The 27,875-nt window shown below is 30.3% G+C and overlaps 1 protein-coding gene across 2 annotated transcripts; it reads left to right on the plus strand.

Moving 5' to 3' along the window:
- The first annotated feature begins 2,482 nt into the window (after window positions 1–2,482).
- LOC129981207 (saccharopine dehydrogenase-like oxidoreductase) lies at window positions 2,483–27,670 on the plus strand. Of its 2 annotated transcripts, XM_056091949.1 has the most exons (12): window positions 2,483–2,729; window positions 7,167–7,273; window positions 9,069–9,152; window positions 10,305–10,434; window positions 12,281–12,330; window positions 15,109–15,251; window positions 17,608–17,731; window positions 19,780–19,902; window positions 23,046–23,102; window positions 23,198–23,318; window positions 25,836–25,917; window positions 27,412–27,670. In XM_056091949.1, exons 1-12 carry the CDS (start codon window positions 2,540–2,542, stop codon window positions 27,509–27,511), a joined length of 1,311 nt encoding a protein of 436 aa, XP_055947924.1. In that variant the 5' UTR covers window positions 2,483–2,539; the 3' UTR covers window positions 27,512–27,670. The 2 variants fall into 2 exon arrangements, with proteins under 2 accessions (XP_055947924.1, XP_055947925.1); XM_056091950.1 differs by lacking the exon at window positions 7,167–7,273 and having other exon boundaries at window positions 2,564–2,729.
- Window positions 27,671–27,875: the final 205 nt, after the last annotated feature.

Genomic DNA, 27,875 nt, shown 5'->3' on the forward strand with positions numbered 1-27,875 from the left:
ATTTACTAGAAATTTTTAAAATTGTCTCCACTATATGTTCAGGGATCGCCAACATAGCAAAATAGTATACGTTTTTGTTTTTACGTCTCCCTAACGGGCGAAATTAATTAGCTAATTAATGGCTTAATTAATTGCTTAAATCTAAATGAGCGAAACATGGATTATCCCAGAAGGAAGATATTGTATCCATAACGACTAATGGAGCAAGTTACGAAAAAAGTTGGCAAATTGATTGGTGCAAATCAGCAATTGTGTTATGCTCATGGAATTCAATTAGGAGTAATAAATGTATTATAAAAAAAATAAAGAAGAACCCAAATACTGTGGATATAGAAATTTCGTATACCGACATTGAAGAGAGTAAGAGTGAGAGTGATATTGACAATGAAGATAATGACATTGTAATTGTTAACGAAGGTATTGCTAATGAGGATGAAATATTAACCAATCAAGAATTGCTTCCTATAATCTATAAAGTTCGAAAAATTGTTAAGATATTTAAACGTTCCCCTACAAAAAATGCCATATTACAAAAATATACACTAACTGAAAATAAAACAGAATATATGTTAATAATAGATTCTAAGACACGTTAGAACATTTTACTCCTAATGATGGATCGATTTTTGAAATTTAGAAATCCAGTCCAAAAAGCAATAATCGACTTAAACCTGTAAATTAATTTTTCAGATAGTGAATTCGACTTAATATCCAGAACTATATCAGCTCTACTTCCAATAAAACTGACTATAGAGGCATTATGTCAGAGAGATTTTAATTTATTAACAGCTAATGCAACAATAACTTTCATGCTGTAGTCATGAAAGTACAGCACACATCACTATCTGAAGAATTATATATTACATTGAAAAATCGCACAGAAGAAAGGCATACTGAAATAGAAAATGGCTTGTGGTATTTACATAATTACAATGATTTTAAAAATGAAAAGGAAAAAGAAGAAAAGAAAATAATCAATTCAAATCTGATTAAGTTTATAGTAAATTTTCTTAAAATGTTTTACCCACAAATCTATCCACATTCAGAAGAATTCCGTTCAGTTATCGAAGATTATGAGGACACTAATGTCGATAGTGAAAAGGAATTGTGTCTTGAACAAAAATTCAAATTACCGATAAATAAAAAAAAAATTAAAGAACCAAAATACAATACAGAAATCAGTTATATCCAAACCAAAACCATCCGACGAGAAATTGATTTATTTGAAGATGAGGGATTTAGAGGTAAATACTTGGAAAAAGTATATCGTGCGTTGATAACAGTACCACCAACTAGTGTAGATGCCGAAAGAGCATTTTCGACAGCTGAAATTTTTTACACAAAATTACTTTTCAGGCTTAATGACAGTACAATTGATGCATTATGTTTTTTAAGATCACATTTCAAAAATTTGTAATAGTACCACAGACTGAATAGTGATATTTACACTTTATATACTGTTATAATTTATAAGTTACATATTATTGTTTGTGATATTTACACTCTCTTTTAAAACTGGCAAATAAAACAAAGAAACACCTGTGTTTTCTTTCTTTTTCTAAAATTTCTAATACCGGTATTAAGATCTAAAAAATACCGTATACCGGTATTGAAATTTTGGTCCGGTATTGCAATCCCTAGGCATTACCAATGTTTCTCACAGCCGGGCGTACCATTCGTGTATTTCAGGAAATCGGTTTTATGGACGGTGGCGCATATGTGCATTTTAAACTGGAACAATTTTTAAACGCCACTAGTTGACTCCATGGGCCCATTACTTTTGAAATAAATATAGTTTTAGTATCCTGACCTTCTTTGCTCATATTCAGCTTTAGATATTTTACTCATCAGCTGCTGCGGGGGTGGGAAGAGTAATAATATAAGTAAACATAGCTGGGTTGTGTAACTTCCCTCTTGATAGAATCATTCGCGTTTCTGATCTCCCTCCGAATTCCTTTTTTTTTTCTTTTTTTTTTTTTGTTATTACTGTGTAACCGTAACTAATCTTTTCAGGTTTTAACGTCAAGATGCATCTTGCGTAACCTTTGGATACATTTTACTCACTGCTCTTTTTATTTCGAGAAGAAAAAAATCGACGATTTATCAGAGAAAGAATGGGCTCGTATTATGAATGAACTAATAATCTAAAAAGGTGGAAAAAATGACAACTTAGGACTTAAACTTCATTTATTTTTATTTTTTTCCTTCAAAATTAGGTTTAGCGACGCAAAACCCCCGTCTTGTGGGGTGATTCCTTTCGCGTAGAAGCCTCCCGCCCCGAAAGAGTTAATTAAATCAGTGAAACTGCGCATTTTGAGAAGGAAGGTATCCTGCAAATAGATTATGTTAAATCATGCAAAACAAGTAAGAGGATAAATAATTAAGTGACCTATAGACCTCGGCTGACGTCGATTGTAAAAAACAAGGATAACGAAATTAGATAAGGAAATAGAACCTTTTTTCCTCAAAACTTATCTTATCACACTCGTATCTTTAGCTGGAACATCTCTCATCGTTCAATTCTTTGTCATTTCTTGAAATGTCTGCACCAATTTCTAAAGAATTTGACATTATAATTTTTGGGGCATCTGGCCTTACGGGCCGCTATGCTATGGAAGAGCTGTCCCAATGTGTAACTGAATCTTCTGGACTGAAATGGGCCATCGCCGGAAGAAATACTGAGAAACTAAAAAGATCTTTAGAAAATGTTCGAGAATCCTCACCAAAAGGTATGTATCTTTTTATCAAAAAGAATTATTCTTTAAGATAGATTAATTATTTAAAAAAATATTAGAAATGTAAATCTGTATAAAAAAAATGATTTTCTTCAAAGAATTCTTTTAAAACCCTTTCGGTGATAAAATTAAAACAATTTTTAAAATATGAATAAAATAAGAACCCGAGGGATTTTTTAAAAATATGTAATTATTTGAGATAAATATTTTCAAAAAAGAAATAAATAAAACATCATTGAAATAAATGGTTTTTCTCAGATTTTTAAAAAATTTAACTAACAAAAGGCATGTTCCTGCTTCTCAAAATGAAAATTTCCCATTTTTAATAATAAAGTGATTTTAAATAAACTCTATAATTAGAATGATGTAAGCTTTAAAATTACATGTGCAACTTTATTTTTATTAAAAATGCATTCCACTTTTGTATTGACAAATAATAATAATCAAAATCAAAATCTAATTCAGTAACCCAATCTTATCAAATATCAGCAATAATAATAATTGAATTATTTATAATGTTCCACTTTTTACTTACAAAATAATAACATTAATCTTGAACCTATTAAAAAATAAAAGAGCAAAGATATTTTTCAAAATATTTATCGACTGCAGCGCATTATTCTTTAAAAAAAGAAATTAAATGCTTTTTAAATAAATATATGGTTTTTATATTGTTTTTCTTAAATTACTAAAAGGTATGTCCCTGTTTTAGAAAAAACAATTTTATACCTTAATAAAACGGCAATTTTAAATAAATTCTTTAAAAACATTAAATGCTTTAAAGCTGTGAAATATACCTAAGTATTTTTTCTTAAGAATAAATTCCACAATTTAATGACAAATTGTGGAATTTATTTTATTAACAAAGAAAATCAAAATATTGCCAATAAGCACAATAAATATTTTATCAAATATTCCCAATAATAGTTATTGGATTTTTGTTATTGAAAGATTGGATGTAAAAGAATTTAAAGTGATTAAGGCTTTTCAAATCCTTATCTTAATTTACACGGTTTATAGTGTAAAGAAAAAATAAGTAAATTTGTTGGCAATTTAAATAAATGAATGGTAATCATTTATATTAGTTTTCTATGAAATTTTGAACAAAATTCATTAACAAGATATTTGACTGGCTACTATAATATCAATGAGTGTGATAACTAAAAATATAAAGAGCTGGACCGATAAAATTTAATATTTAAAATATACAACCATACCAAATTATGAATCAGATGATTCAAAGGATTGAAACTATCAGTTGATCAATGCTTTCGTATGCATATAAACTCGATAATTCAAAAACGCACTGATCGATTACTTAATTAACGCAAGCACTTATTTTCACAATTAATTTCAATCGATTAAACGCATTTAATTTGATTGATAATTTAAGAATCTAAAATGTAGATCTTTATTATATTTTCAATTCAATCTATTAAGAGACTGACGTTCTGTTGATCAGTATATTTGCCTGCTTATAAAACAACTGCAACACACAAATATTTAGATAAAATGAAATGTGGTTTGTGAAATTAAATTTGGAGTTCTGTTTAACATTTTGATTTTAATCAGCAGAATCAAAAATATGTGCAACGATAATAGTTTACCTTCACTATACGACAGATTATATAATGCAATGTAAGTCTGAAGATAAGAACTGAGAGCACTCTTAATGTTCACAAACTTGTGCTTTGTCCGTAATTTTTAGCACTTTTGTTTGGATAGCAATGCTTAGCACTTTGTTTAAGATAGCGCTTTTATTTGAAAGCAAGTAAGAAAATTTCCGGGATCATTCCCGTTTGTTATCTTTGCTTCTTCCTATGCACACTCATTCGGGATTCCAAAAAGTTCTATTCTAAGGAATCAAGAAAATTGCTCGGCTTTGTACAAACAGTATCGTTTTTTATTTCACATCTTATATTATGTTTGTTAGCTTTCATTTTACTTTATTATTTCAATTTGCTTTTACTATTTAAGCTCCGCTATTGATTTAAGTTTTCTTCTTTACTTTTTTACTATATGCAACTACTATTATTCTATTTCTTTCCCTATGCTTTATTTTTTTAAATTCCATTATAATTGTGGATAATGTAGTTTCTAAATTCTCACTTATTATATGCAAACTGTATATCACATTCCCTTGATACTTGCTGCAAGAAGTTTTAAAATACGACGAGTATGAAAGCCTCTGCTGTATCTGTCTGTGCGAGCCTTCTCTCTAATGTCCAAAGCTGATGATGATATCGTATCCGCGTTACCACGGAAAGGGGGTGCAGTAGCTTCAGAAGGTAAAGACCCCTGAGCACCCGAGGGCAGAAGCCTGACTTCTAGCTCATATGAAGATGAAACTCACACATGCACTTGCACTTCCCCATTCACCGGGGGGCAGATTCATACACCTCACAGACAGAACACAGATGAAAAACAACCATGTCCGAACCGGGAATCGAACCTGGGACGTCAAGATTACGGGGAAGATGCGCTACCCATATACCAGCACGCCGGCCCCAAAGTTGATTTAACAGTGTTAAATAGGTTTTGGATGGGTCAAGTGTCTCTATCGTGGATACAATATTTGTGTAAAATTTATTATGATATACTTCCTGTTTTGAAAAGAGCCATTGCGGCCTGGTGCTAAGGTCTCGGCTTCGGAAAAGGAGGGCTTCATGTTCATGACCGATTCCACCAATGAACCGTAGTGTAAGCGGGTATGGTGCACGCCAAATTCGTCGGGGCCAAACGTCCTCCCGCTGGTGTGGATGTTTGGAGAGATGGGGTGGGTAGCTCAGGTGTCGTTCTCATCATCAAGTATCTCTATCGTGGATACAATATTTGTGTAAAATTTATTATGATATACTTCCTGTTTTGAAAAGAGCCATTGCGGCCTGGTGCTAAGGTCTCGGCTTCGGAAAAGGAGGGCTTCATGTTCATGACCGATTCCACCAATGAACCGTAGTGTAAGCGGGTATGGTGCACGCCAAATTCGTCGGGGCCAAACGTCCTCCCGCTGGTGTGGATGTTTGGAGAGATGGGGTGGGTAGCTCAGGTGTCGTTCTCATCATCAAGTATCTCTATCGTGGATACAATATTTGTGTAAAATTTATTATGATATACTTCCTGTTTTGAAAAGAGCCATTGCGGCCTGGTGCTAAGGTCTCGGCTTCGGAAAAGGAGGGCTTCATGTTCATGACCGATTCCACCAATGAACCGTAGTGTAAGCGGGTATGGTGCACGCCAAATTCGTCGGGCCAAACGTCCTCCCGCTGGTGTGGATGTTTGGAGAGATGGGGTGGGTAGCTCAGGTGTCGTTCTCATCATCAAGTATCTCTATCGTGGATACAATATTTGTGTAAAATTTATTATGATATACTTCCTGTTTTGAAAAGAGCCATTGCGGCCTGGTGCTAAGGTCTCGGCTTCGGAAAAGGAGGGCTTCATGTTCATGACCGATTCCACCAATGAACCGTAGTGTAAGCGGGTATGGTGCACGCCAAATTCGTCGGGGCCAAACGTCCTCCCGCTGGTGTGGATGTTTGGAGAGATGGGGTGGGTAGCTCAGGTGTCGTTCTCATCATCAAGTATCTCTATCGTGGATGCAATATTTGTGTAAAATTTGTTATGATATACTTCCTGTTTTGAAAAGAGCCATTGCGGCCTGGTGCTAAGGTCTCGGCTTCGGAAAAGGAGGGCTTCATGCTCAAGACCGATTCCACCAATGAACCGCAGTGTAAGCGGGTATGGTGCACACCAAATTCGTAGGGGCCAAACGTCCTCCCGCTGGTGTGGATGTTTGGAGAGATGGGGTAGGTAGCTCAGGTGTCGTTCTCATCATCAGACCACGGGTCAGAATTACGAAGTCTGTCCCGAAAATGCTCTATTCTTTGCTTTAAAACGGGACGTTAATCTATTTAAACTAAACCTCCCATTTGAATTCACATAACTATTTTGCAACAAACCTTTTAATTTTAAAACGTACTAAGACAATGTTGGTAACATTTCACTTTCAAACCTTTTACAGCTTACAAATGGGTTGCCTCCCGACAGACTTATATCATCAACTGCAGGCACACATTCTTTATATTTTCCAAATATATGATGGCATTGCATCTCGAATTCATTCTGCTTCGGAACCGGAATTAAAAAATGACAGATCCATTAAACTAATGCAAGTTCTTAAAGAAATCTGAATGGAAATTCCTATTGACCAACTTAAAATTACAAAATTATCTGACAATAATATAAAATTGTGAACCATTTAAAAAAGAATTGAATGATATTTCCAATTTAACTATTCAACTATTTCCAATTTTATTTAAAGCTTTTTTTTAACCGGTCAGACTGCAACAACTTGCCTTCAGTATTATCATATGATTAATTTACAATATGTTATTAATCAACGTTGATTAATGGGGAATTTTTTTTCTATTTCAGAGACAGATATAAGAAGGACTCCAATTATAAAAGCAGATGTTCAAGACCCTTCCTCTATACATGAAATATGCAAAAGGACGAGATTGTTATTAAACTGTGTTGGTCCGGTAAATAAATGAATTCCGACTTTCTTTTTTTCCCCTTAAAACATTCCTTCTGATATTATAAAGGTTTTAGAATTTTTCACATATTCTTTCATTAAAACGATTTATCCTGATTTCCCTTCCCATAAAAATTGTGGACTTCTGACAAAGTGAACGCTACCAGTGCTCCGATTTTTATTTTCATAGTGCCAACACCGTTTATCGAAGTAAAGCAATGGAAACCAAATATGTATTTTAGATGATTTTTTTCAACTATTTGGTGTTAAAATGCGGCACTTACAATTACAGTTATAATATCATATACCGAATGTCCATCATTTAAGTCGGTCGTTATTTAGTTACTAATATGAATGTACAGATGGGCAGATTGAGGGATTTAGTTCTAAGTAGTTACATATTTAATGTTTAAATTGCGCAATAATTTTGTTTAAAATCTGATAGAATTGTAAAAATTAAATGCAAAGACCCTATATCAAATTTAATTTGTTTAATTCATAGCACTTTTTTAGTCACCATTTTCATGACAGACAAACATAATACAATATGTTTGGTTATTGCAAACAAGGCGATTTTTTTTCAGAGCACAGTTTTTCCTCTTCGTATACAGGAAAGTAAAAAGAAATTGACTGCGAAATTGTTGTGGTTATTTTTATCTGTAAAATCAATTATCGCCTATTTTTATAACTATATTTAAGAATAATTTTTATTACTTAATACGAAAATATAAACTAAAATCACATGACTTTAATTTTTCAAATAACGCATCAACTATTGTAAACTAATCGTGAAATAAATAATTGTATCTATGATTTTAATTAACCAATCATTGCATCGACTGCAGTAAAATTTAAAATAAAATTAAGCAAACATAAAAAAATATATATATTTTATTTTTCAAAAAGAAAAAAAAACCATTGACAAGTAAATGGACCTCCTGTTCATTTTTGTAGCGATCGAAATGATGTTATAATTTAATAATATTCATCATTTTAATAGCTGATATATTAATCGTATGTTTGATTAGAATGCAATTAAAATCTTACACATGTTTACTAGTCATGGCATATTTTATATCATTTATTCAATTCAATACATTCTTAAAACATATCAAATTGATTCATAAATAAAATTTAGTACCAAAGTTCTTATCAACTAACTTTTTAAAGGAACATAGGATAACGTTTATCATAGCTATTTTTAACAAAATGAATGATTTTGAAAGATTAGCAACAAAAGGCATTAGATATTGAAGATTCCAGTCAACCAATTTTATCAGATATAATAACGGCGTGTTAAAGAAAATGTGTAATTCTTTCAAAAATTTTTTTCTCATTGTTAAAATACGTTTAACCTTCATATAAAGATCTGTAAGCTCGTTTTATCAAAGGCATGTAAAGTGATCTGATCTGAATTTAAGAAATACTAATTAACTATATAATAATGAGTGCAATTTCGATTATTAAGTAGAGGATTCATTATGTATTATGGCATTAAGGCAATATAAATAAAAATTTGGCTAGAATATATTTTCAAAATAATAATAATAATAATAATATCTTAGAAAAAAATGCTTTGGAGCATCGTTTATTTCCCGACGTAATTTCTACTCATTGGATGATCGATTCAACTTATTTGATGCTATTTCTTTCACCAAATAAATTTTTCTTCTACATTTGAAAACAAAAACAGAAAAATTGTAACTTCATATCTCATAAATTTTTTTGAAAAGTGCAATTATAACAAATGAATAATAGTGTTTAAATTTTTTCAAAGCATAAATGCGTTCATTACTTTCCAGTATGATGCTATTGGAGGAGAAATGATAGTGGCGACCTGTATAGAATGCCGCACTCATTGTGTAGAAATCAGTGCAGAAATCAAGGTAAAGTTTCAGATATTATTTTTTCTTATCAGATTAGATGGAGACTGTTTTTTATAAGGAATTTCCTCATCGCAATTTAAGAATTTCATCAACCAAACTTGCTGATTTGTCAAAATATCGAAGTCAAAAAATGTATGACTTCGAGATTTTGAAAGCATTGTGATTTTTTTAAAAAATTCACAATACTTTTTATTTTCTCAAATGAGAAAAAAGAAACTGCTATTGAATTTTACTAAACAAAAATAAATTTTAAATTCAAAGTAAGATTTTTTGTGTTTTGTTTTATAACAGAACACAAATTAACAGTTTTGTTTTATAACAGAACAGGAAATTAAGTAGGATTTGGAATTTATTGAAATTTAATTGAATTAAAAATTCCATTTCAGTTAATGAATGGACTAGATAGTTTTATAGAAGCATAAATCGTCATCTTTGTTCTGGATTAATAGCATCCAAAATAAGTTTATTTTCTCCTGTTATACAAATTAATTTTATGAGAACCATGAATTGTGCAAAGAAAAATATTTTGATTCAACACAGGCTAAACAGAACGAATTTTCTTTGCAAGAAGATTGAAATGAAATAGATAATATTAAGAGAAACAACGGATAGTCGGAAAATGAGAAGATATGAATGCTAGTCGGTAATTTAACCTATGGGTAGAGATGGGCTGCTGTGAGTGCAGCTCTGAAAAGATTATTTCTCTCAAATGCTTTTAACTAACATAGCGGTGCTTTACGACATGTGCTGAAATATGAACCTGAGCGGCACTTCATGATATGACTGAACATATAGGAGCTTTTCCGGGATGAGACCTCGGCAGTACTTGTTTTAATTTCCACCGATCTCGAACTTTCAAAAATTACAAAAAAGATTCTTATCCTAAATGCGGCTAACAAACTCTTTAAAATGCATTCTTTCATGCTCACAAATTCTGTCAGAAAGGAAAACTGAATAAAGCATTCAAACTAAGGTAAATAAGATTTTTAATTAATGTTGGAAGGACTACAGTTCTGCATCCTACATATGGGTCACCACTGCATCTCGTGTAGCACATTATTAGATTATAAAATTACTCTATGAAATGAAAATAAAAATGCAACTCCCTCAATAATAGGTTCTAAAATGTAAAGTTCTTCTTCCTTTTTTTAGTATCTTGACAAGGTACTAGCAAAGTACTTTGATTCTGCCAGAAAAGCGGGCGTTTATATCGTCCAGTCTTGTGGATTTGGGAGTCTACCAGCAGATTATGGTATTGCCCTTCTGATGAAGAAATTTGCTGGTAAGCATTTTCCATGTATAAAAATGTGGCTCCAGAAAAATTCATCTTATAAAGCTGAAATTGCATAATGTGCTAGGTTGTGCTTTCATGTAGCCTTACCCCTATAGTCGCATAATATGTCGCTTTTTGCTTGAAGCTTCGTTTTACTGTGAAGAACATTAATACATCAATCGTCGCTTGTGAAATATATCTGACAAATGTATTCTTTACGTGACAGTTTTTGCTGTAGTTTGCTTTATCCATAGCATTGCGAGGATTTATGATATATAAATGCATAACTGCTGATAAACAAAACCAACCGAACAAAATAAGCTAGCTGGCCTTAGGTTAACACGCATTTTTTATTTATTCCCATTATTTGATAAGCCACTTAAAGATGAAACAATGAATTCAAGCTTGTATTCATCTATGGAACCCTGGAATTCATTATCCTCTTCAATAGACGTCCAAATAGACGGATAGTATTCAATAGACTTTTTCTTGTATGGAAGGACACATATTTCGTATATTACCTATTCTTATAGATGATTCATAATGAATGGGACAAAAAGAAAACATGATTGTGAACGTTGTAATTAATATATTTAGAAAATTCAAATTTACTTCAAAACTATATTTATTCAAGTTTCTACAGGTGTTCAATTTGTTCCCCTCCGGTGACACGACAAATGTCTAAACGGTATTCAAGCTCCTGCCACACTCGTGATAGCATATCCCCTGTGATGGAGTTCAACACTGCAGTTATCCGCTGCTTCAGTTCCTCTAAGTCCTCAGCAAGTGGAGGCACAAACACCTTGTCTTTAACGAAACCCCAGAGAAAAAAAAAATCACAGAACGTTAGATCTGGTGATCTCGGCGGCCAATGAAGACATGCCAAATCCTGCGGCCCAGCACGGCCAATCCAGCGATGGGGTAGACGTTCGTTCAGGAACTCACGGTCGTTGTTATTCCAATGTGGGGGAGCACCATCTTGCTGCAAAATGAAATCAGGAACAGTATCCTCCAGCTGGGAGAGCAACCACTCAGAGAGCATGTCTTAGTAAATGTGCCCATTAATCGATTTTTCAGCAAAGAAAAATGGACCAAAAACACAACTGTTTAATAAAGCGCAGAAACCGTTCACCTTGTGAGAATCACGCTGATGTTCAAATGTTACATGGGCATTTTCCGTACCCCAAAATTGCAAATTATGGCGATTAACTATGCCAAATAAGTGGAACGTGGCTTCATCGGTAAACACCAGTGTGTTCTCGAAACCATTCACGTCAATATTTTCTTAAAATTTTATATAGAAATTCTTACGCAACGGTTTGTCAGTAGGTTTTAAAGCTTGGATCATCTGAATTGGAGACGCTTCCGTAAAACACGTCATACCATTGTGATTCGCAGCCCAGTAACATGACCACATTTCAAAAGCAATTGCTTGGGTAGCGTAGCTGTTCACTGGCTTATAAGCCATTCACTACATACTCTCCTTCTGGATGAGTGGATGCTGATGCTGTTGCTGCGTCAAGTGAATCTGACTTTGGTTGCGGGTAGATGGCGCCACAACAGCTGTACGAAGGTTGAGGGCTTATCGACCGAGGTCACCAATGTGGCGGATTGATATGAGTGAGGAGAGAACCTAGGACCTTATTGTTCGCAGTCCAATATCATGACCACGATACAAAAGCAATTTCTCATGCAGCGTCGCTGTTAACTGGCTTATAAGCTATTCACTACTAGTTTAATTTTCAAAAAATTTATTTTCAATCCAACATTTTGCATTACTTGATTCACGACATACCTGTTTTACAAAGTCTTGTTCCAACTATACTAACACTTTTATTTTTCTTTTATGAAACAGGCAGTTTAAATTCTGTAGAGTACTTTGTCGAAATTCTCGAGGGACCTCGGGTAAGTGATTAGATTTGATTTATTATAACAAAAAAGATTGAATTGAATGAGAATTCACGGAATTCATTGGGAAGACAGATCGGATCTTAAATATTGGAAAAAAGTGTTAAAAAAAGGTTTTATTGCCACTTCTATTTATTAAAATTATGAGTTTTATCTTTTTGATTTTCTCGTATATGGAGCATATAAAGGGAATGTGTTGTAATTATTAAAACTTTTGCCTCTAAATTTTGATAAATTGAAAGATTTCAAATTTCTCTCAGTACGAGGATATCATTTTTAATAGTATATTTTTGTGTCTCTGAACGCCTCAATAACTCAAGGAGTAAGATTAGCCTAAATACCATTAATTACAAATTCGTCAGAAGAGGGTCTATTTGTTTGTCCGCCCGGATCCATGTGAATAGGGCAATTCAAAAATGCAAAACAGCTATAAGCTTACATTTAACATATCGTTTCATCATTAAAATTATGATTGCAAATTTTGAAGAGAATGTGTCAGGAAGATGGCAGTCGGCCCATTTAAATACTCTAGAATTTTACTATCACAAACAACTAAAATATTAACAGTTATGGATTACTGTTAATGACTGAGGAATATATGACAAAAAAATCTTGGTTTTTAAGATATTGAAACAAGATTGATTTTCTGGGTTCATGAGCTTTTCTGGATAAATTGTATTCTAAAGCAGAAGAATGCAGCATTAACATAATTTTTTAAACATAAACTAAAATTCAATATTATAAACTACTTACTTAATGCCTTGTTATGTTATGTTATTTTTAATTCTATTGAAATGAAAAAAAAAATGTTTAATTTTTTTACTTATAGTGATATTTAATATCTTGCGCTACAATAACTATCTAGACTCGTTATTAATGACAAACTACACAATAATGAACTAGACTTGTCGTGATCTTTTAATGATCACTTTGCACCATGGCAAGCTATGCTGGAATATGAGCTTTCAAAAACCAAATACTCGATAGCAAATTATATTCGTCATGGGCCTTAAAAAATCAACTGCTCAATGACAAGCTATACTCGACAAGAGATTTTAAAGATCAAAAGGCTCGATGACAAGCTATACTATTCATGGGCTTTTAGGGATCAAATGCTCAATAACAAGCTATACGTCATGCAATTAAAAGTATGCATGACAGATTTAAACAATCTGAAAATGTATACAATATAAAAAAAATTAACGTCGCCTTACACTTTATATTATTCAGTGGTTAACTTAAATTAGAAGGAGTTTTATTGCAAACTTTTTCAATATCAAGTCGAAATGCAAGAGCTTAACTAATTTATCCCTTGATTGAATATTTTATATTCGAACTTTTTTTTTTATTATTCGCTTTAAATTTTTCAAAAGTGGCAGATAAATTTGAAAGGTGATTTAAAAATGTAAAGTTTTGAAATTTAAGAGTTTTAAAAACGATTTTCAGTATTAAAATAAAAGACCGACTTTCAAAAATTAATATCTTTCTCAAACTATTAGAATACTTGCCTATTAAAATAATTTTAAAACTCTTTGTAAAAAGGATTAGGAAAAAAATTCTAGAGCTTCTGGCTTTTACACATTTAATATGAAAAAAAAGTATTGTGTTTCAAGTCCTTTGTTGGAAAAATGGTTGTAATTATGAATTCTTGAGTGTTGTCTTCCTTCTTCTGAGGTTTCACAATACATAATTGTAAAAGCATTTCGCCAAATTAAATGATAATGTAGAATAACTAAAACAAAATTATACAGCCACTACATACATACATTTGTTTGCAAATTTAACATCACCAATTTATAACATAGGGAAGGAAGTTCTCTTTGTCAAAAAGTATACAAATTGAAACATAGATGCTTCAAATAATGCGCATGCTACATATTAAATAAAAAAATAATACAAAATATTCCTAATAGATAACATTGTTCCTTGTAGTTAGGGCCAATTGCCTCGAAAAAGAAAGCGGCAAAACAGGGAATAATGGCTACAGGCATATGATTGTTCGTGAATAGTATATTCCTACAAAGGAGGAGGGTCACACCTCTCCAAAGAGATTGTCATAGTCCGAAAAATTGACTGCTGGCGTAGCTAGATAGTGAATCAGCATTAAGCAGAGTTTACATAATTCCAATTATTGCATAGAGGCCACAGCTACCACGGGAAGATCACGTGACAATGACAAATAGATGAATGTAAACAACTATTTGAAATAAAAGGACATGATTTACAAGGGTACAAAACTATTTGGGACAGTAAAATTTAATTACAAATATAAATTAAAATTATACACAGGGCAACATCAGGTTTACCGCTTGCTTTCAAGACCTGAACTAACTGTTTATTGCAGCGGCCACTAGAGGGCCAAGGAAAACAGTTACGGTTACACAATGTAATAGTTTTTTAGTTACTTTGATATATTTTATGAAGATCAATCAATGCTTACAGCAGCGTTTAAGATCATAAAAATTTTCAATTTATTTTGCTAAAATATTATTACCCAATTATTAACTATTAATAGTTAATAATTGGGTAATAGTCGGGTAATATTAAGTATTACTATTTAATAATTGGTTTTTAGTCACCCTAGTAGCGTACATATATTATACAGTATTGTGTGATATTAAAAATATTCCCAATATTGCATAACATTGTATTATATTATTAAATGATATAATATAATATTGAACAATAATGTTTAATATTGTACAACAGGATATGCTACCTGAGCATTGTAGAATTATGTATACAGTTTTGATTAAGATCGCATTTTATTTGCAGGGCATATCGATAGGTTTTGGGACTTTCTCATCATGTGCTCCATCAATGGTAGATTATTTCAAATACGAATTTGAACAAGATGTAGAGAAAGTCGGCAAACCATCTTCATTAAATTCAAGCTTTTCAGTAAAGAAATTGATTAAGTACAGAATTTTTTTTTTTAATTTTTCTTTGAAATATATCATAGATTTCCAGTCAGTTCTTCCACGAATAACTTAAAACAAAGGAAGTTTCCTTTGTATTGTTAGTCAATATGTCCTGTTTCGTGTTTAGTTTAATAAGATGAATGAATCATTTTTCTTTCGTTAATGGATATAATTCGTTGCTAAACAAAGGTTTAAGCAATTTGTTTCAATGGTCATATACTGAAATGGTATTTGATTTGAAGTTCATATATTACAGTACTACAGTATTGTCACATACCATACTGTGATATTGTGGTGGATTTAGACGTTTGACTGCCCAAAGGCATTGTATATTAAAAGGTCCCCTTTTTAAATAATTGTTCAAGTAAATTTCATATTTCATTTCATTTTTAGCTTAATCAACATACTAATGATTTACTTTAATTTAATCCCTTATTTTAGTAGCTTATATACGAAACATATATGAGCTTGTTTATTTCATATGTGTATGAAGAATGAAAAAAAAATGACTAAAGCAGTAAAGATCTTGAAAAATTGGCAATTTTTTACTAGTTAATTGTTTCCTTACTTACAAATAAAGTCAATTTAATAATTACCTTAGATTACAAAGTGATCAACACAAATATAATATTGAATATATTATTTTGTCAAACGGAAGTCGAGCAAGTTTATATGCAAAAGATTCAAATGCTTCGAAACCGGTTAAATGAAAAATTAATATTTTAATATACAAATAAGTAATTTTAATTTCTTTAATAGATTCTTTTTAATAACTTTAGTACAAAAACACATTGTATTTCTAATATTCTTATCATTTATAGAATTTGAAATTTTTGCAAATTTATTTATTTGAAAATTTGGTAAATAATATTATTTTATCAACCCTTTTATGGTCCCTTTCAGCCTAAGGACTTTAGCTGTTGTTATTGCAAAACAGTAATAACAGTTTAGATAATAATAGCCTAGCAGCTACTTTATTACTGAAAATTATTTATTAGTTAATATAGAAAATTGCTTATATCTCTTAGATAATCGTTCAGCTATATTAGTAGCGTTTTTTGTTGTTGTTGTTGTTGTTTCTGTAGCATTGACATAGACACGATATATATGTCAATGAACAGACAATCTTTTTGTTCTAAATATGATAAAGATTTGCCGGTGATCAAACTGTGTACCAAGTTTGAGAAATCTTGCTCATTGTGATTTTGTGTTCATGTACAGATTCATGTACAGAGTTCATGATTTTGACGGATTTAGTCTAAAATTCGACTCAGTTTTACAAGTGTACTGTAAGATCAAATACTAAATTTCATTTATTTAATTTTTTATTCGTATACTAAACTATCACTGATAGTAAATATCCATCATCAAGATAAATTAGAGATCAAGTAAAATATTCGAATTGGATTATTTTATTATTAGTCGGAGTGTTTCACGATTACAGTGGGGGTTTTTTTTCTTGGTATATTAAGTATATGGGAAAAAAAGAGATTAGTTAAGTTACTTCAATTAAATTAGTTAAATTAAAAGAGATTAATTTAAATTCTAAAATAAGATAATTTCTAACTGATAAAAATATGCGTATTATCCAATATATTGAAAAGTTTTTGTTATAAATTCCGTCAATCATTTCAAATTTATCATAATAAATTAACTGTAACAAATCTACTTCCTTCCTGCCGTAGGAAACTAAACGGTTGAGAATTCTTTACAATAACTTGGAAGCAGTGTTCTGTTACCTCATGGTTAAATATATATGTAATGATATTTTAATTCTAATTTCAATTTAATTAATTTCCAAGATTTTATCTTAATTTAGCCCATAGTAACTTCATTCTAAAATATTCTCTTATTTCGTTATCCAATTCCACTTTCGGTTTAATTAATCCCTTTGTAAAAATAATGCGCCATCAGTACAACGTATCAAATGAAAGTGATACTTCATTTGATATGTTGCCCTTGTCAAAGGTCATTCCATCGGCACGTGGCCGGAAATCCTATGTTATATAAGGCTAGTGATCATTTGTTCGTCCCTTTTCGCTCGGAATAGAATAAAACGGAATTAAATATACAAAGTCTCTTCACTGCTTCAAACCTGCATTCTACTTAAACCAAATTATTTTACATATTATTTAGTCAACAGATTTGAAAATATCTTGCATATAATATATATATATATATATATATATATATATATATATATATATATATATATATATATATATATATATATATATATATATATATATATATATATATATATATATATATATATATATATATATATATATATATATAAATATATATATATATATATATATATATATATAAAAATTCTTTGTTTATTTGTCAGAAAGCCATTGGTTAAATATAGCTTCAAAGAGAAATCGTTGTGCCTCAATTTCCTCGGCCCTGATAGACGTAATATTGTACAAAGCCAAATACTTCGTGCCAATGTTTTAAACAAGAAGATGTCAGTAAGTATCAAAATATAATGAACTCGGCAATCTACGTTGTTGCTTTTAATTAGAAAGTTTTAGTTTGTAGTTTAGAAATAAAAAATCAATCAAAGTAAAGATTAAATTTAATAAAATCAGTTTTAAAGATCACGCTTTTGTTAGAGCAGCAAAAAAAAGGAGATAATATTTATTTTAATCATTACGAAATGTTAATCTTTTATTGATCATTCAATAGTGTGGTTAGCAATAGTGTAGTAATGCAAATGAAAAACCATTATGAAACCAAATAATCGATTAACTGATAATTAAAATCTAAAATTACAATGGTATATTGTAATCAAAACCACACAATATGCGAATATTTAAAACAATTTTACATCAGGAATCAAGTAAAAGAAAGGAACAGATTTCAAACAACCGTTTTCACGAATATGAAGCTTGTAAATGGGAAAAAAAATGTATAAAAATGTGATACAACAATAAAAAAATCTTAAATCTAATTAATATTCTGCGATTTCTATTTAATGACCATTTAATTTACCATTAATTGTTGAAAAATGAAAAGAAATACGAATTATTTGATAGATGTGTGTCTGTGTGCATGTGGCTGCGCAGATGAAAGCAGATCTGTCCTCACAAAAAAAAAAAAAAATTGTAATAATCTCAACTGATAATTAAGTCAAAGAACAAAATTGACAGGAAAATAGTGACCCTGAAATTCATCAAGAAATCAATCGCCAAACTACTGCCGACATTCCGAAGCAAACTGAATCGCAGAATTTGAATAAAAACACATTGTAATTCTATGGAAATATTTCTGATCGTGAGTGATGTCAAATTCTTAAATATATTGTTTTTATACACAACTTTATCCTAATTATTCGAAATAATAGGGAAAATAAAAAGTATAATTTGCTTAATTGTGATGAAGTCTATTTTCATAAATTTAGAGGAGAAATATTATAGATAAAAATTCATTTTGGAATACAAGCGTACGATATAAATAAGAGAACTCGGTTCGACCACTAAATCATGATTACGGGCATTTTTGAAAAGACTGACCGAAGTTTCCTCTGTCATTATTTCTATACCTGTTCGATTTTCGTAATTTGAATTAAAGTACCAAATGATCTTGTGAAAGCATTTTTTAAAAAATGCTTGAATTAAAATTGCTAGCAAAATTTACATACTTTTCTAAAAAAAAAATTATATTGATTGTCAAAAGGCATGCCAATATTTAAAAACATTTTTCTAAATTTTAGAAGAAAAATAAATAAATAAGAAAGAAGATTCGAATCGACAACACACACACACACACAATCCACAGTAGTCATTACGTGTAGACATTACGATGTTTTTTGAGCAATCGCAGCGTAAGCCTTTGTCTTCAGGCATTCTTTTCTTGAATGAATAATGTAGTTTAAATTTCAAAATAAATAACATATATTTTAATAAATAAAAATGCTGTGACTTACAATAGCCAAAAGTTGAATATACGCTCTCTTTTGAGTTAGATAGTAAAAACAATTTTTTTCATTATTATTTATGCCAATTTTTCTTACTACTAATAATACATTTTTACAAATAATGAAGGTGTGTGTGTGTGTGCGTGCGTGCATGCGCGCATGTTTACCAAAGAGCAGATGAAATAAAATTTTATTTCGAAAAAAAAAAGAGAATAAATAATACACTGTAATTAAGGCATATAAAAAATTACATTTTTAGATGCCTTACATGATCGAACTTTGATGGAATGGAATTTGGAAAAGTCCAGAATTTTTAATAGCCCAAACTTAAATTATGTCAGCAAACTTTAAAGGTTATCAGAGAAAACTGAAATAGGAAAATTATACTATGCTTAAATTCGAAATGGTTAATGTAGATGTGTTTATTATATATTGTGGCTTGCATGTTTTCATGTTTTATAAATTTTAGTAAAATGAACATTTGTTAAAGGAATCAAGAAAAAGACTCATTTTGTAAAAATGTATTATTAAATTATCTTTTGATATCGTATATGATTAAAAAGAAATAAATAATCAATTTTATGTTGTTGTTTTTTTCAGATTATTGAAACAAGAAGCTATCTCAAGCCACCATCAGTATTCAAAACAGTATCGTATATATTCAGCTTCCTAATTGTAGCTGTTATGCAACTTTTTGCAGTAGGAATATATTTAACAAACAAAGTTAGTTTATTATTCCTTTTATTTGCTATTTTGTTGAAAATTAAGTTGGATTTTTTAATACATTGACGGTTTTATCTTCAAATATAATTATTTTCTCATTTTACTTAATATAAGTGATATAGAACGTAAGTCGTTTCTTTCAAACGCATTACACTTTCGTTGAACAGCAGCAGCTCATATTCATTGTAAAAAAGCATAGATAATGCATATTAAAGCATGATCATAAATAATTTTTGCTTAAAATAAATTCTCATTTGAAGAAAAATTATTTACAAATTTAAAAATTCATTCCATTCAACTGGATAATACACTATATAGGTTCCTCCCCCGCTCCTCCGCCTCCGTTGGTGTGGTATGAAGAGGGGGGTTCCAGCTCAGGTGTCGCCCTCGTCATCTGACCGCGGTTCAAAATTACGATGTCCCTCCTAAAATAGCCTTAGAGTTGCTTTACAACGGGATGTTAATATAATTAAACTAAACTAAGCCCCCCTCTGCCATGTAACGGAGAGAATGAGTAAAATAATGCTTTGAAGGCCATAGTGATACTATATTTCTTCATAAATGAACAAAATATTGTTTCAAATTCTCTGACTGTATTGAAGATTTATTTTAATAACAAATCGTTTCACATGGTCTTCCTTACATAATTATATTATTCCTATTTTCTTGTGCTAATTGCCAATGGAGATCACATAAATACCATTCTTTCCTGTGGGGAAGGTTAAAAGTGAAAAATATAATCCCAGTAATTTTGCTTGCAAATCGTCTCTTTTTGCTAGTATCTACAGATAAAGAATTCAACGTACAGTTTATTTGGGGCTGAAGGAAATGCAAATCAGACAAAATAGCTTAAGTAATTATGAACAGAAATGCCAACTGGATAGCCCAGGGAGCACTATTCACCAGCATTGTGCTTGGAGTTAGTTGGTCAAGCTAATCAATGGTTGTGCTGGTCAGTTAAATTCTTGCCGTCTATGATGACATGCAACAATTACGGATGTTAAAATAATAGGCATGCCAGCCTTGACACCCCCAATAATCTTTATCGAGATCACAAATATCATCTGAATACTTGATATTTTTTAAAGGGTACTGTAATATACAGGGTGTCCCAAAAAGATTAAAAAGCTGCTTAATTCTTTAACTATTAGAGATAATTGGATAGTGTAAATTGCAGAGTAGTTCAAAATAAAGTATAAAATAAGATAATGTTAATAAAATTGTTTCCGATATCTTTAGACAAATTTAGTCAATTAGAAAGCTTTAATTTTTTTTTTTCATGCAACAACATTATTATAAAAAATAAAAAAACCTCGCATACTCGTATCTTTAAAACCGAATGAGTTATATTTAGTTGAAAATTGAACGTGCTGCTTAGGGACCATATACCAAACTAGAAATGAAATTTGAAACACGTTATAAAAACATAAATTGTATGATAATATTTACATTAAAACCCTTTCTCCCTGTTTAGAGCAGATTCGCGATATCAGGATTTCGAGAATGCTTTGTGAATTTTCGTTTTTTTTTTTTTTTTTTTTTTTTTTTTCAGTTTCATTTCTCGTACTTTAATAAATATTTACTCCATTATGTCAAAGTTACTCTCACTAGAAATTCTTCAAGATCTAGAGTATAAAACTGAACTTGAGAATCACGCATATTTGCAGTCATATACCATAATATTATTATCAATTACAGCAACAATAATGTGAAATAAATACTGAAAAGTAATTATTAATTTTTAAGCGATGTTAATGTTTAATTATTACATGAATTTACTAGTAATTTTATTAATCATAATTTTAATTAGAAGTGAAATCTTTAATAAATGTAAATAATAATACAATAGGGCATTATTGTGAGAAAATAAAGCTTACATATGTATTTAATTTTTATTATTTTACATCAATTTTAAATAAAAATGTCGAACTAGAAAGTTTCAAACTATTTTTCGCTCAAGATACCAAGTTTGAAACATATTCCAAGTTCTAAATTTATGCTTTGTAATATTGTCCAATCACATTTTTATTATACCAGAAATTAAACACAATCACAAGATTTTTCTAAAATACATCCTATAAATGCCTAGCTATTTGTATGCATGATTTTTTTTTATATTTGAGCCAAATGCGAGACTGCATAAAATAAAATTGAGGGTTGCATGCGTCCTCAGCTAGCATAGGCAGACCACTGTACATCTCTATCTATTAAAGCTTTATTTAAAGGCATTCGGGTTTTTTTTTTCGATACCCGCTATATCATTTTTAATTTAAAAATTTCCAATATCAATTTGTATACGGCCCTTATTTTCACCGAGGATGCAGCACTTTAATGATGCGAAAAATGGCATAAGTCAATTTTTTCTCCATCATAATTCATTGAGTTTTTAAAGATACTGTTATGCAGGATTTTTTCCCCTATTAATATTTTCGGATGGAAAAGAAAAATCTTCCAATTGACCGAATTTATCTAGAAGGGTCGTATAAAAATTAAAAAAGTATAAAATTTTGAAAATTAAAGGATTTTTTTTTACTAGCATGGTTTCAGTTTGTACTTTATTTTGAACTACTTTGCTATTTACACTGCGCATTTGTTTTTAATAGATAAAGAGCTCAACCGCCTTTCAAATCTTTTAGGATACTCTATGTATTACAGTACCTTTTAATAAATACCGGACAAGAAGTTCATATTTACATTTGAATTAATATGCTGTTCAGCTCACTTAAATTGACTATCAAAAATATTTGTTCAGCAAACTGAAACCCAAAGCACTAAACAAAACTTGTGAATAACTTATAAGATTTAAAACCTGCGAAAATGCTATCATTAAATGCCTTCTATGTGAGATGAAATCATTGTCACCTTTTCAATGTTTGGTTCAGGGTCTTAGTGGAAAACCAAAAGTCATTTTTAAAAAGCCTTTTTATTGTTGTTCCTGCATTGCCCTGCAGTAGCAGTTGTAACTGTTGATTGTCATTATATTCTTTCAAAAAGATGAAGTGCGCCGAAATGTTTTCCGTTAGAGGTCAGTTTGAATTAATATTACTTTTCAAGCCAATCTAAATAGGTATAAAAGACCTGATATACTGAGTTTTCATGATCTAAAATTGATTTCACTAAGTAATATTCCCATTTGTTTTCAGTACCCTTCTTTCTTCACTCTTGGAATGTTCACAAAATCGGGTCCTTCGAGACAACAGGTAAGTTTCAAATATCAGAAGGTACTTCTAAAAAATAATTTGATGATTGTTTTAAATATTTTTATAAAATATCATCAAACATTTTTCTATATTAGATTCTAGAAAGTGGAACAAGATTCACATTTTATGCTGATGGATGGAAGAATAAAGCAGATGCTGATATTAAAGAAACGCTGAAACCTGATAAGAAATTAAAGCTGATTATCAACGGACAAGGTATCAAACACAAAAAAAATTAATGTTTGGAAATTTGTATTTTTTTTTTAATCAAATGCATGAAATTTATTCTTATTGTATTGAAAAATGCAATAGGAAAAAAATATTATCAGAACTATTAGAAGAAATCTGTAAATCTAGAATTAAATATCCATTCAATAAACAATAGCTTTTTAATCAACTGATATCAGCCTCATTTACCTGGCATTATCTGGTGTTAACAATGTTTAAAACGCGATATTTATGGATATTAGATAAAAGGAACCATCTCACCAAATTTTATCGCATTTTATCTAATAAATGTGTTATTCATTCTACTCCGAAACAAAAGCAGAAAAAAAAATTATGGCTTTCAGCGAAGCTGTGAATGCCAGGAGTGCACTGATCTCAATTTCAGAGTTTCAGATTTTTTTTCCCCTTTCAGTGTTGTGTTTCAGTAGTATAGAGCAGAAAAACATGGAATTTCAACGTCAGTTTATAGATGTATTGACATTAAAATTTGATACAGAACTTTGATTTTGATACAGAATTTTCATAATAGGATCATTTAAAAAAAATATCATTTAATTTTGTTGTGGGTTTTTTTTTTGAGTTATTGGCTTTACTTTCAGGCAAAAGCACAAATTATGTGACGGTTATTATCTAAACGTATTTGGTTCTAAAACAGTTCCTTAACCCTATCCATAGTACTCAATTCGAAATTTCGTTTTGTGTGAATATCCTTGACTTCTGGATATGTCATCTATGACTTTCTACCCCTGACATCCCCATTTCGAGAGATATTACAAAATAAAAATTTGACCAAGCCCTCAATATCACCATCTGAACCAAATTTCGTTGCCATGTTGACAGTTTTGACATTTTCAAATATGGTAAATAATGTTTTCCTTGTTTCAACTGAAATTTTCTGATTATATCTTTCAAGTTTAACTCACTAGTGTGAATTCTTTGTCATTACTCTGCAAGCACAACTTAAAATAATAGTTTTGTTTACTTTTACTTATAATATTGCATTTCAATTTTTATTATATTGTAAGGAAAGTTGCTTTCGTAGGTGAAAACCGTGGTGCAGTTGGTAACGCGATGAGCTTCAGTACTTGAATTGAATACGACAAGTCTTTTAGTTAAACCTGGCTGCAGGCAAGATGACTTAACAATTGTTTTGTAAAACTGTTTATCGCTTCTTTTTTTCTAAATTATTTGTTCAAAATATTATTATTAATAACTATTGTTGTTAACTGTAACTGTGTCTTTCCAAAACTTAAAAATTTTAGATGTTTCATCTATTGTTGATAACGATATGTAAGAATAAGCCTCAAATTAATATTTGCGAGCTTTGTTTTCGTTCTAACTTAAGTTACAAGTTTATTTAGCTAATTTTCTTTCTGCGATAATATTTTTATTGGGATAAGATATAGTTCATCAAAACTGATTGACAATCATATTAATGCTATTTATATAACTATGCAAATGATTTTTAATGAAATACATCTTATCAAAACAAATAGAAAATATTATTTTAATGCATAAAAAAATGCATAAAATCAGATGCATGCATATCATTGATAGAATATTTCGATTGGTTTGCCAGTGTTTTCACAGTGGCGAAATTCATTTATGAAATTGATTCAATTGTGGCCTCTGTCTAAATTTTATTTTGAAAAATTTCTTGAAACCGGGGATAAAAATTCCAGATGACCTTTGGTGAAAGTTCTAAGAGTTATCATAGACTTTGATATGAAGTAAAAATTTGCATAATCCCTACATTACATATTTTATTTAGTGACTGTGAGTAGGTAACTTTGTCAGGGATTATAACTCAGTGAGAGTGTATAGAAGTTATTTTAAAATTTTTTTTCTGGGAATAGTGATAGTGACTCATAGTGATTAAGAACAGGAGACCGGTGATAGTGTATCCGGGTGCCGTTAAGTTTCATAAGAAATAAAAATTTACAAAATCAATCATGGACACTGTTTTTTTTTTTTTTTTTTTTTTTTTTTGCCAATTAATATAATGAATGATGGGGCGAAAGCTGGAAGTTTCATACAAAAAATTAAATCTATAGATTTATAATTATAATTGAAAATCTGTATTAAATTTTAGGCCAAATCCACCAAAGTTGTGTATTTTTGTTGGTCTAAATATTTGCGAGTATATGAATATGATAACTCGAAAACGCAAAACTTTTGACAAATGAAATTTGGTGTTTCTGCTGGCCACAAACATTACAGATCTGTGCGAAATTTTGGATTCAATCTCTGGAATTTAGTTAGTTTTTCTTCACGGTACTACCAAGCACAAAACGCTTCATACTGTATAAACATACAAAAAACTGAAGAAAAGATACTTTCTCTTATTTATTTTCAAATTCAGATGGCTTAAACTGCCATAATATCATTCTATATCTAGGACCTAATAATGTTGCTCATGCAAACTATTTATACATAATTCAATTTTTAATAATTTAATATATACCATCCTAGACTTCCATCCTAAGATATCCTTTTCATTTTCAGAGCCTGCTTATGCCTTAACAGCAGTATGCATGATTCAGTCCTGTTTGACGGTTCTCTTCGAGCAAGAAAAATTGCCACTAGAGTAAGTATCTGTTCCATATTGATGGATTGAAGGAAGCATTGAGTTTTATAAAGGTTCTTGGTAGATTAAAATTTCAAATATCGTAAGTGTTTGTTTCTTCCTCATGGACAGTTTTCTTGCATATTTTGTTTGGATTCTGTTAAAATAAGTTATCGTTAAATGCAAAACAACACTTTCATTTGAATGGAAATTAATAAATATAAAAAATATTACATTACTTCATATTGTTAGTTCAATTGAGCATCACTTTTCCTTTGGTAATCGGGTTTCTTTTTTTCCCCTTCTTGTTTTTTTAATACTTTTTTCACGTCAATATTTTTTTGCAGATAACAGTCTGATTTAGTGTACCATGATGGTAACAATCCATCTAGATCTTTTTCCTTATTCTTTAAATCTTGGTAAAATCTTTCTTCTGGAGATTAATGAAAGATTCCTAAGCTTCCAGAATAATACTCCATACAAGAATGCCGAAAATGTACTTAAGGTTTCTCTTGCTCCATGAATGCGATCAAATAATCTTTTTTTTTTTCCTTCTAATTCCTTGGTATTTTTTAAAGCTAAAAATTCATGAGTAAGTTCCAGACTTAATTTATATTCTTTTTTTTCACAGTGTATGTAACCGAAACTTCAAACTATTATTTCCATTACTAGATCTCTTACAGTGGTGGATAATCAAATGATTTCAGTCAGTTTTGCGGGTTTGGAACAAAATTATTTTACGCCTTTTCCGTTGTTTGGCAAAGAAAAAAAAAAGACTTAACAAGCACTATCAATAAGCCCTTATTTGGTGCATAGTTATCGAAATGCAATTTTTCTCTGAGGAACAAAGCTTTTGTTCATAAATTTTTTATCGGAATCGAAGGTAACATGAGGCTGTCTGTCAATTTTCTCCAATTGAAATTTTCTTTCTGGATTTTCTAATAAGCAAAGCAAAGGAACACTGACGTTTCGTATAGTGTAATTGCTGACGATGAAACGTGATTAAAATATTGAAGATCTTTCCAACCCTACAAATGTATTTAACATACACTATTATCCCCTGGATTAATGCTACATATTTCTTAATTATCTATAGATGCATTGAATGGTAAAAAGAACTTATTGCTACAAAACAACTGCATTAACCTTTTGAAGAATTTACAAGTTTCCAACATTCATTTAACTAAGATATCGGCTGAAAGTGAATTGTTGTGAAGTCCACCTTGCAAATCTGAAAAGAATGTTTTCCAGTTCTAGATGTTACAGAGTATTCCAAAGATATTGTTTCCGATTTCAGACACATTAAGACAAAATCTCTCTCGTCTCTCTCAAACAAAATTTCCAAATACTGAATTGCTTCGATAAGCAATTAAAGATTCTAATATGAAATGAATAATAATTTTGCTTTCCCTCTTTTATAAGTATAAGTCATTAGACATATTTTGATGACTAATATTTTTATTTTCCGTATGTTCTGCTTCTGGATATTTCAAACATTATTTATTTTCATTTTAGGGGAGGAGTTTACCCATCAGGCTTTGCATTTGAAAATACAAACATATTGGAAAGACTTGAAAAAAGAGGGGTGACTTTTACATTCGAAGAAATGAAATAGTTTTAAGAAATTTTAAATGGAAATTGTGGCTTTATTTTTGTTACTTTTAAAAATGTATATATTTATTTTTATTCTGTTCATAATAGAATTTTTGAACAAAATGTATAATTTATAATAATTTGATCCTTTTGCATTGACTAAAGAAACAATTTTTCTTGAGTAGTTGCACTATTTATTTAAAATCCAATACAGAAAACCAAATGAATGCATTTTAAAACAAAATAAAAAACTTTGGTTCATTTTCATAATAATTATTTAGTGAATGCCTTCTTAATTTAAGATAAATCAAGATATAAACAGAAACCTATTCATTAACAATAGCAGTCATGTAAATTCTACATTTAACTTAAAAGCACCTATCGAG

Source organism: Argiope bruennichi, chromosome 8 (assembly GCF_947563725.1).
Source record: "Argiope bruennichi chromosome 8, qqArgBrue1.1, whole genome shotgun sequence".
Classification (NCBI taxonomy): Eukaryota; Metazoa; Arthropoda; class Arachnida; order Araneae; family Araneidae; genus Argiope; species Argiope bruennichi.

Bases quoted from the DNA above. Each gene is read 5' to 3' on its own strand.
- LOC129981207 (XM_056091949.1), top strand. From the start codon at position 2,540: ATGTCTGCACCAATTTCTAAAGAATTTGACATTATAATTTTTGGGGCA. The intron at 7,274-9,068 runs GTAAATAAATGA...ATTACTTTCCAG, and splicing joins TATTAAACTGTGTTGGTCCG to TATGATGCTATTGGAGGAGA. The intron at 23,103-23,197 runs GTAAGTTTCAAA...TTTCTATATTAG, and splicing joins CGGGTCCTTCGAGACAACAG to ATTCTAGAAAGTGGAACAAG.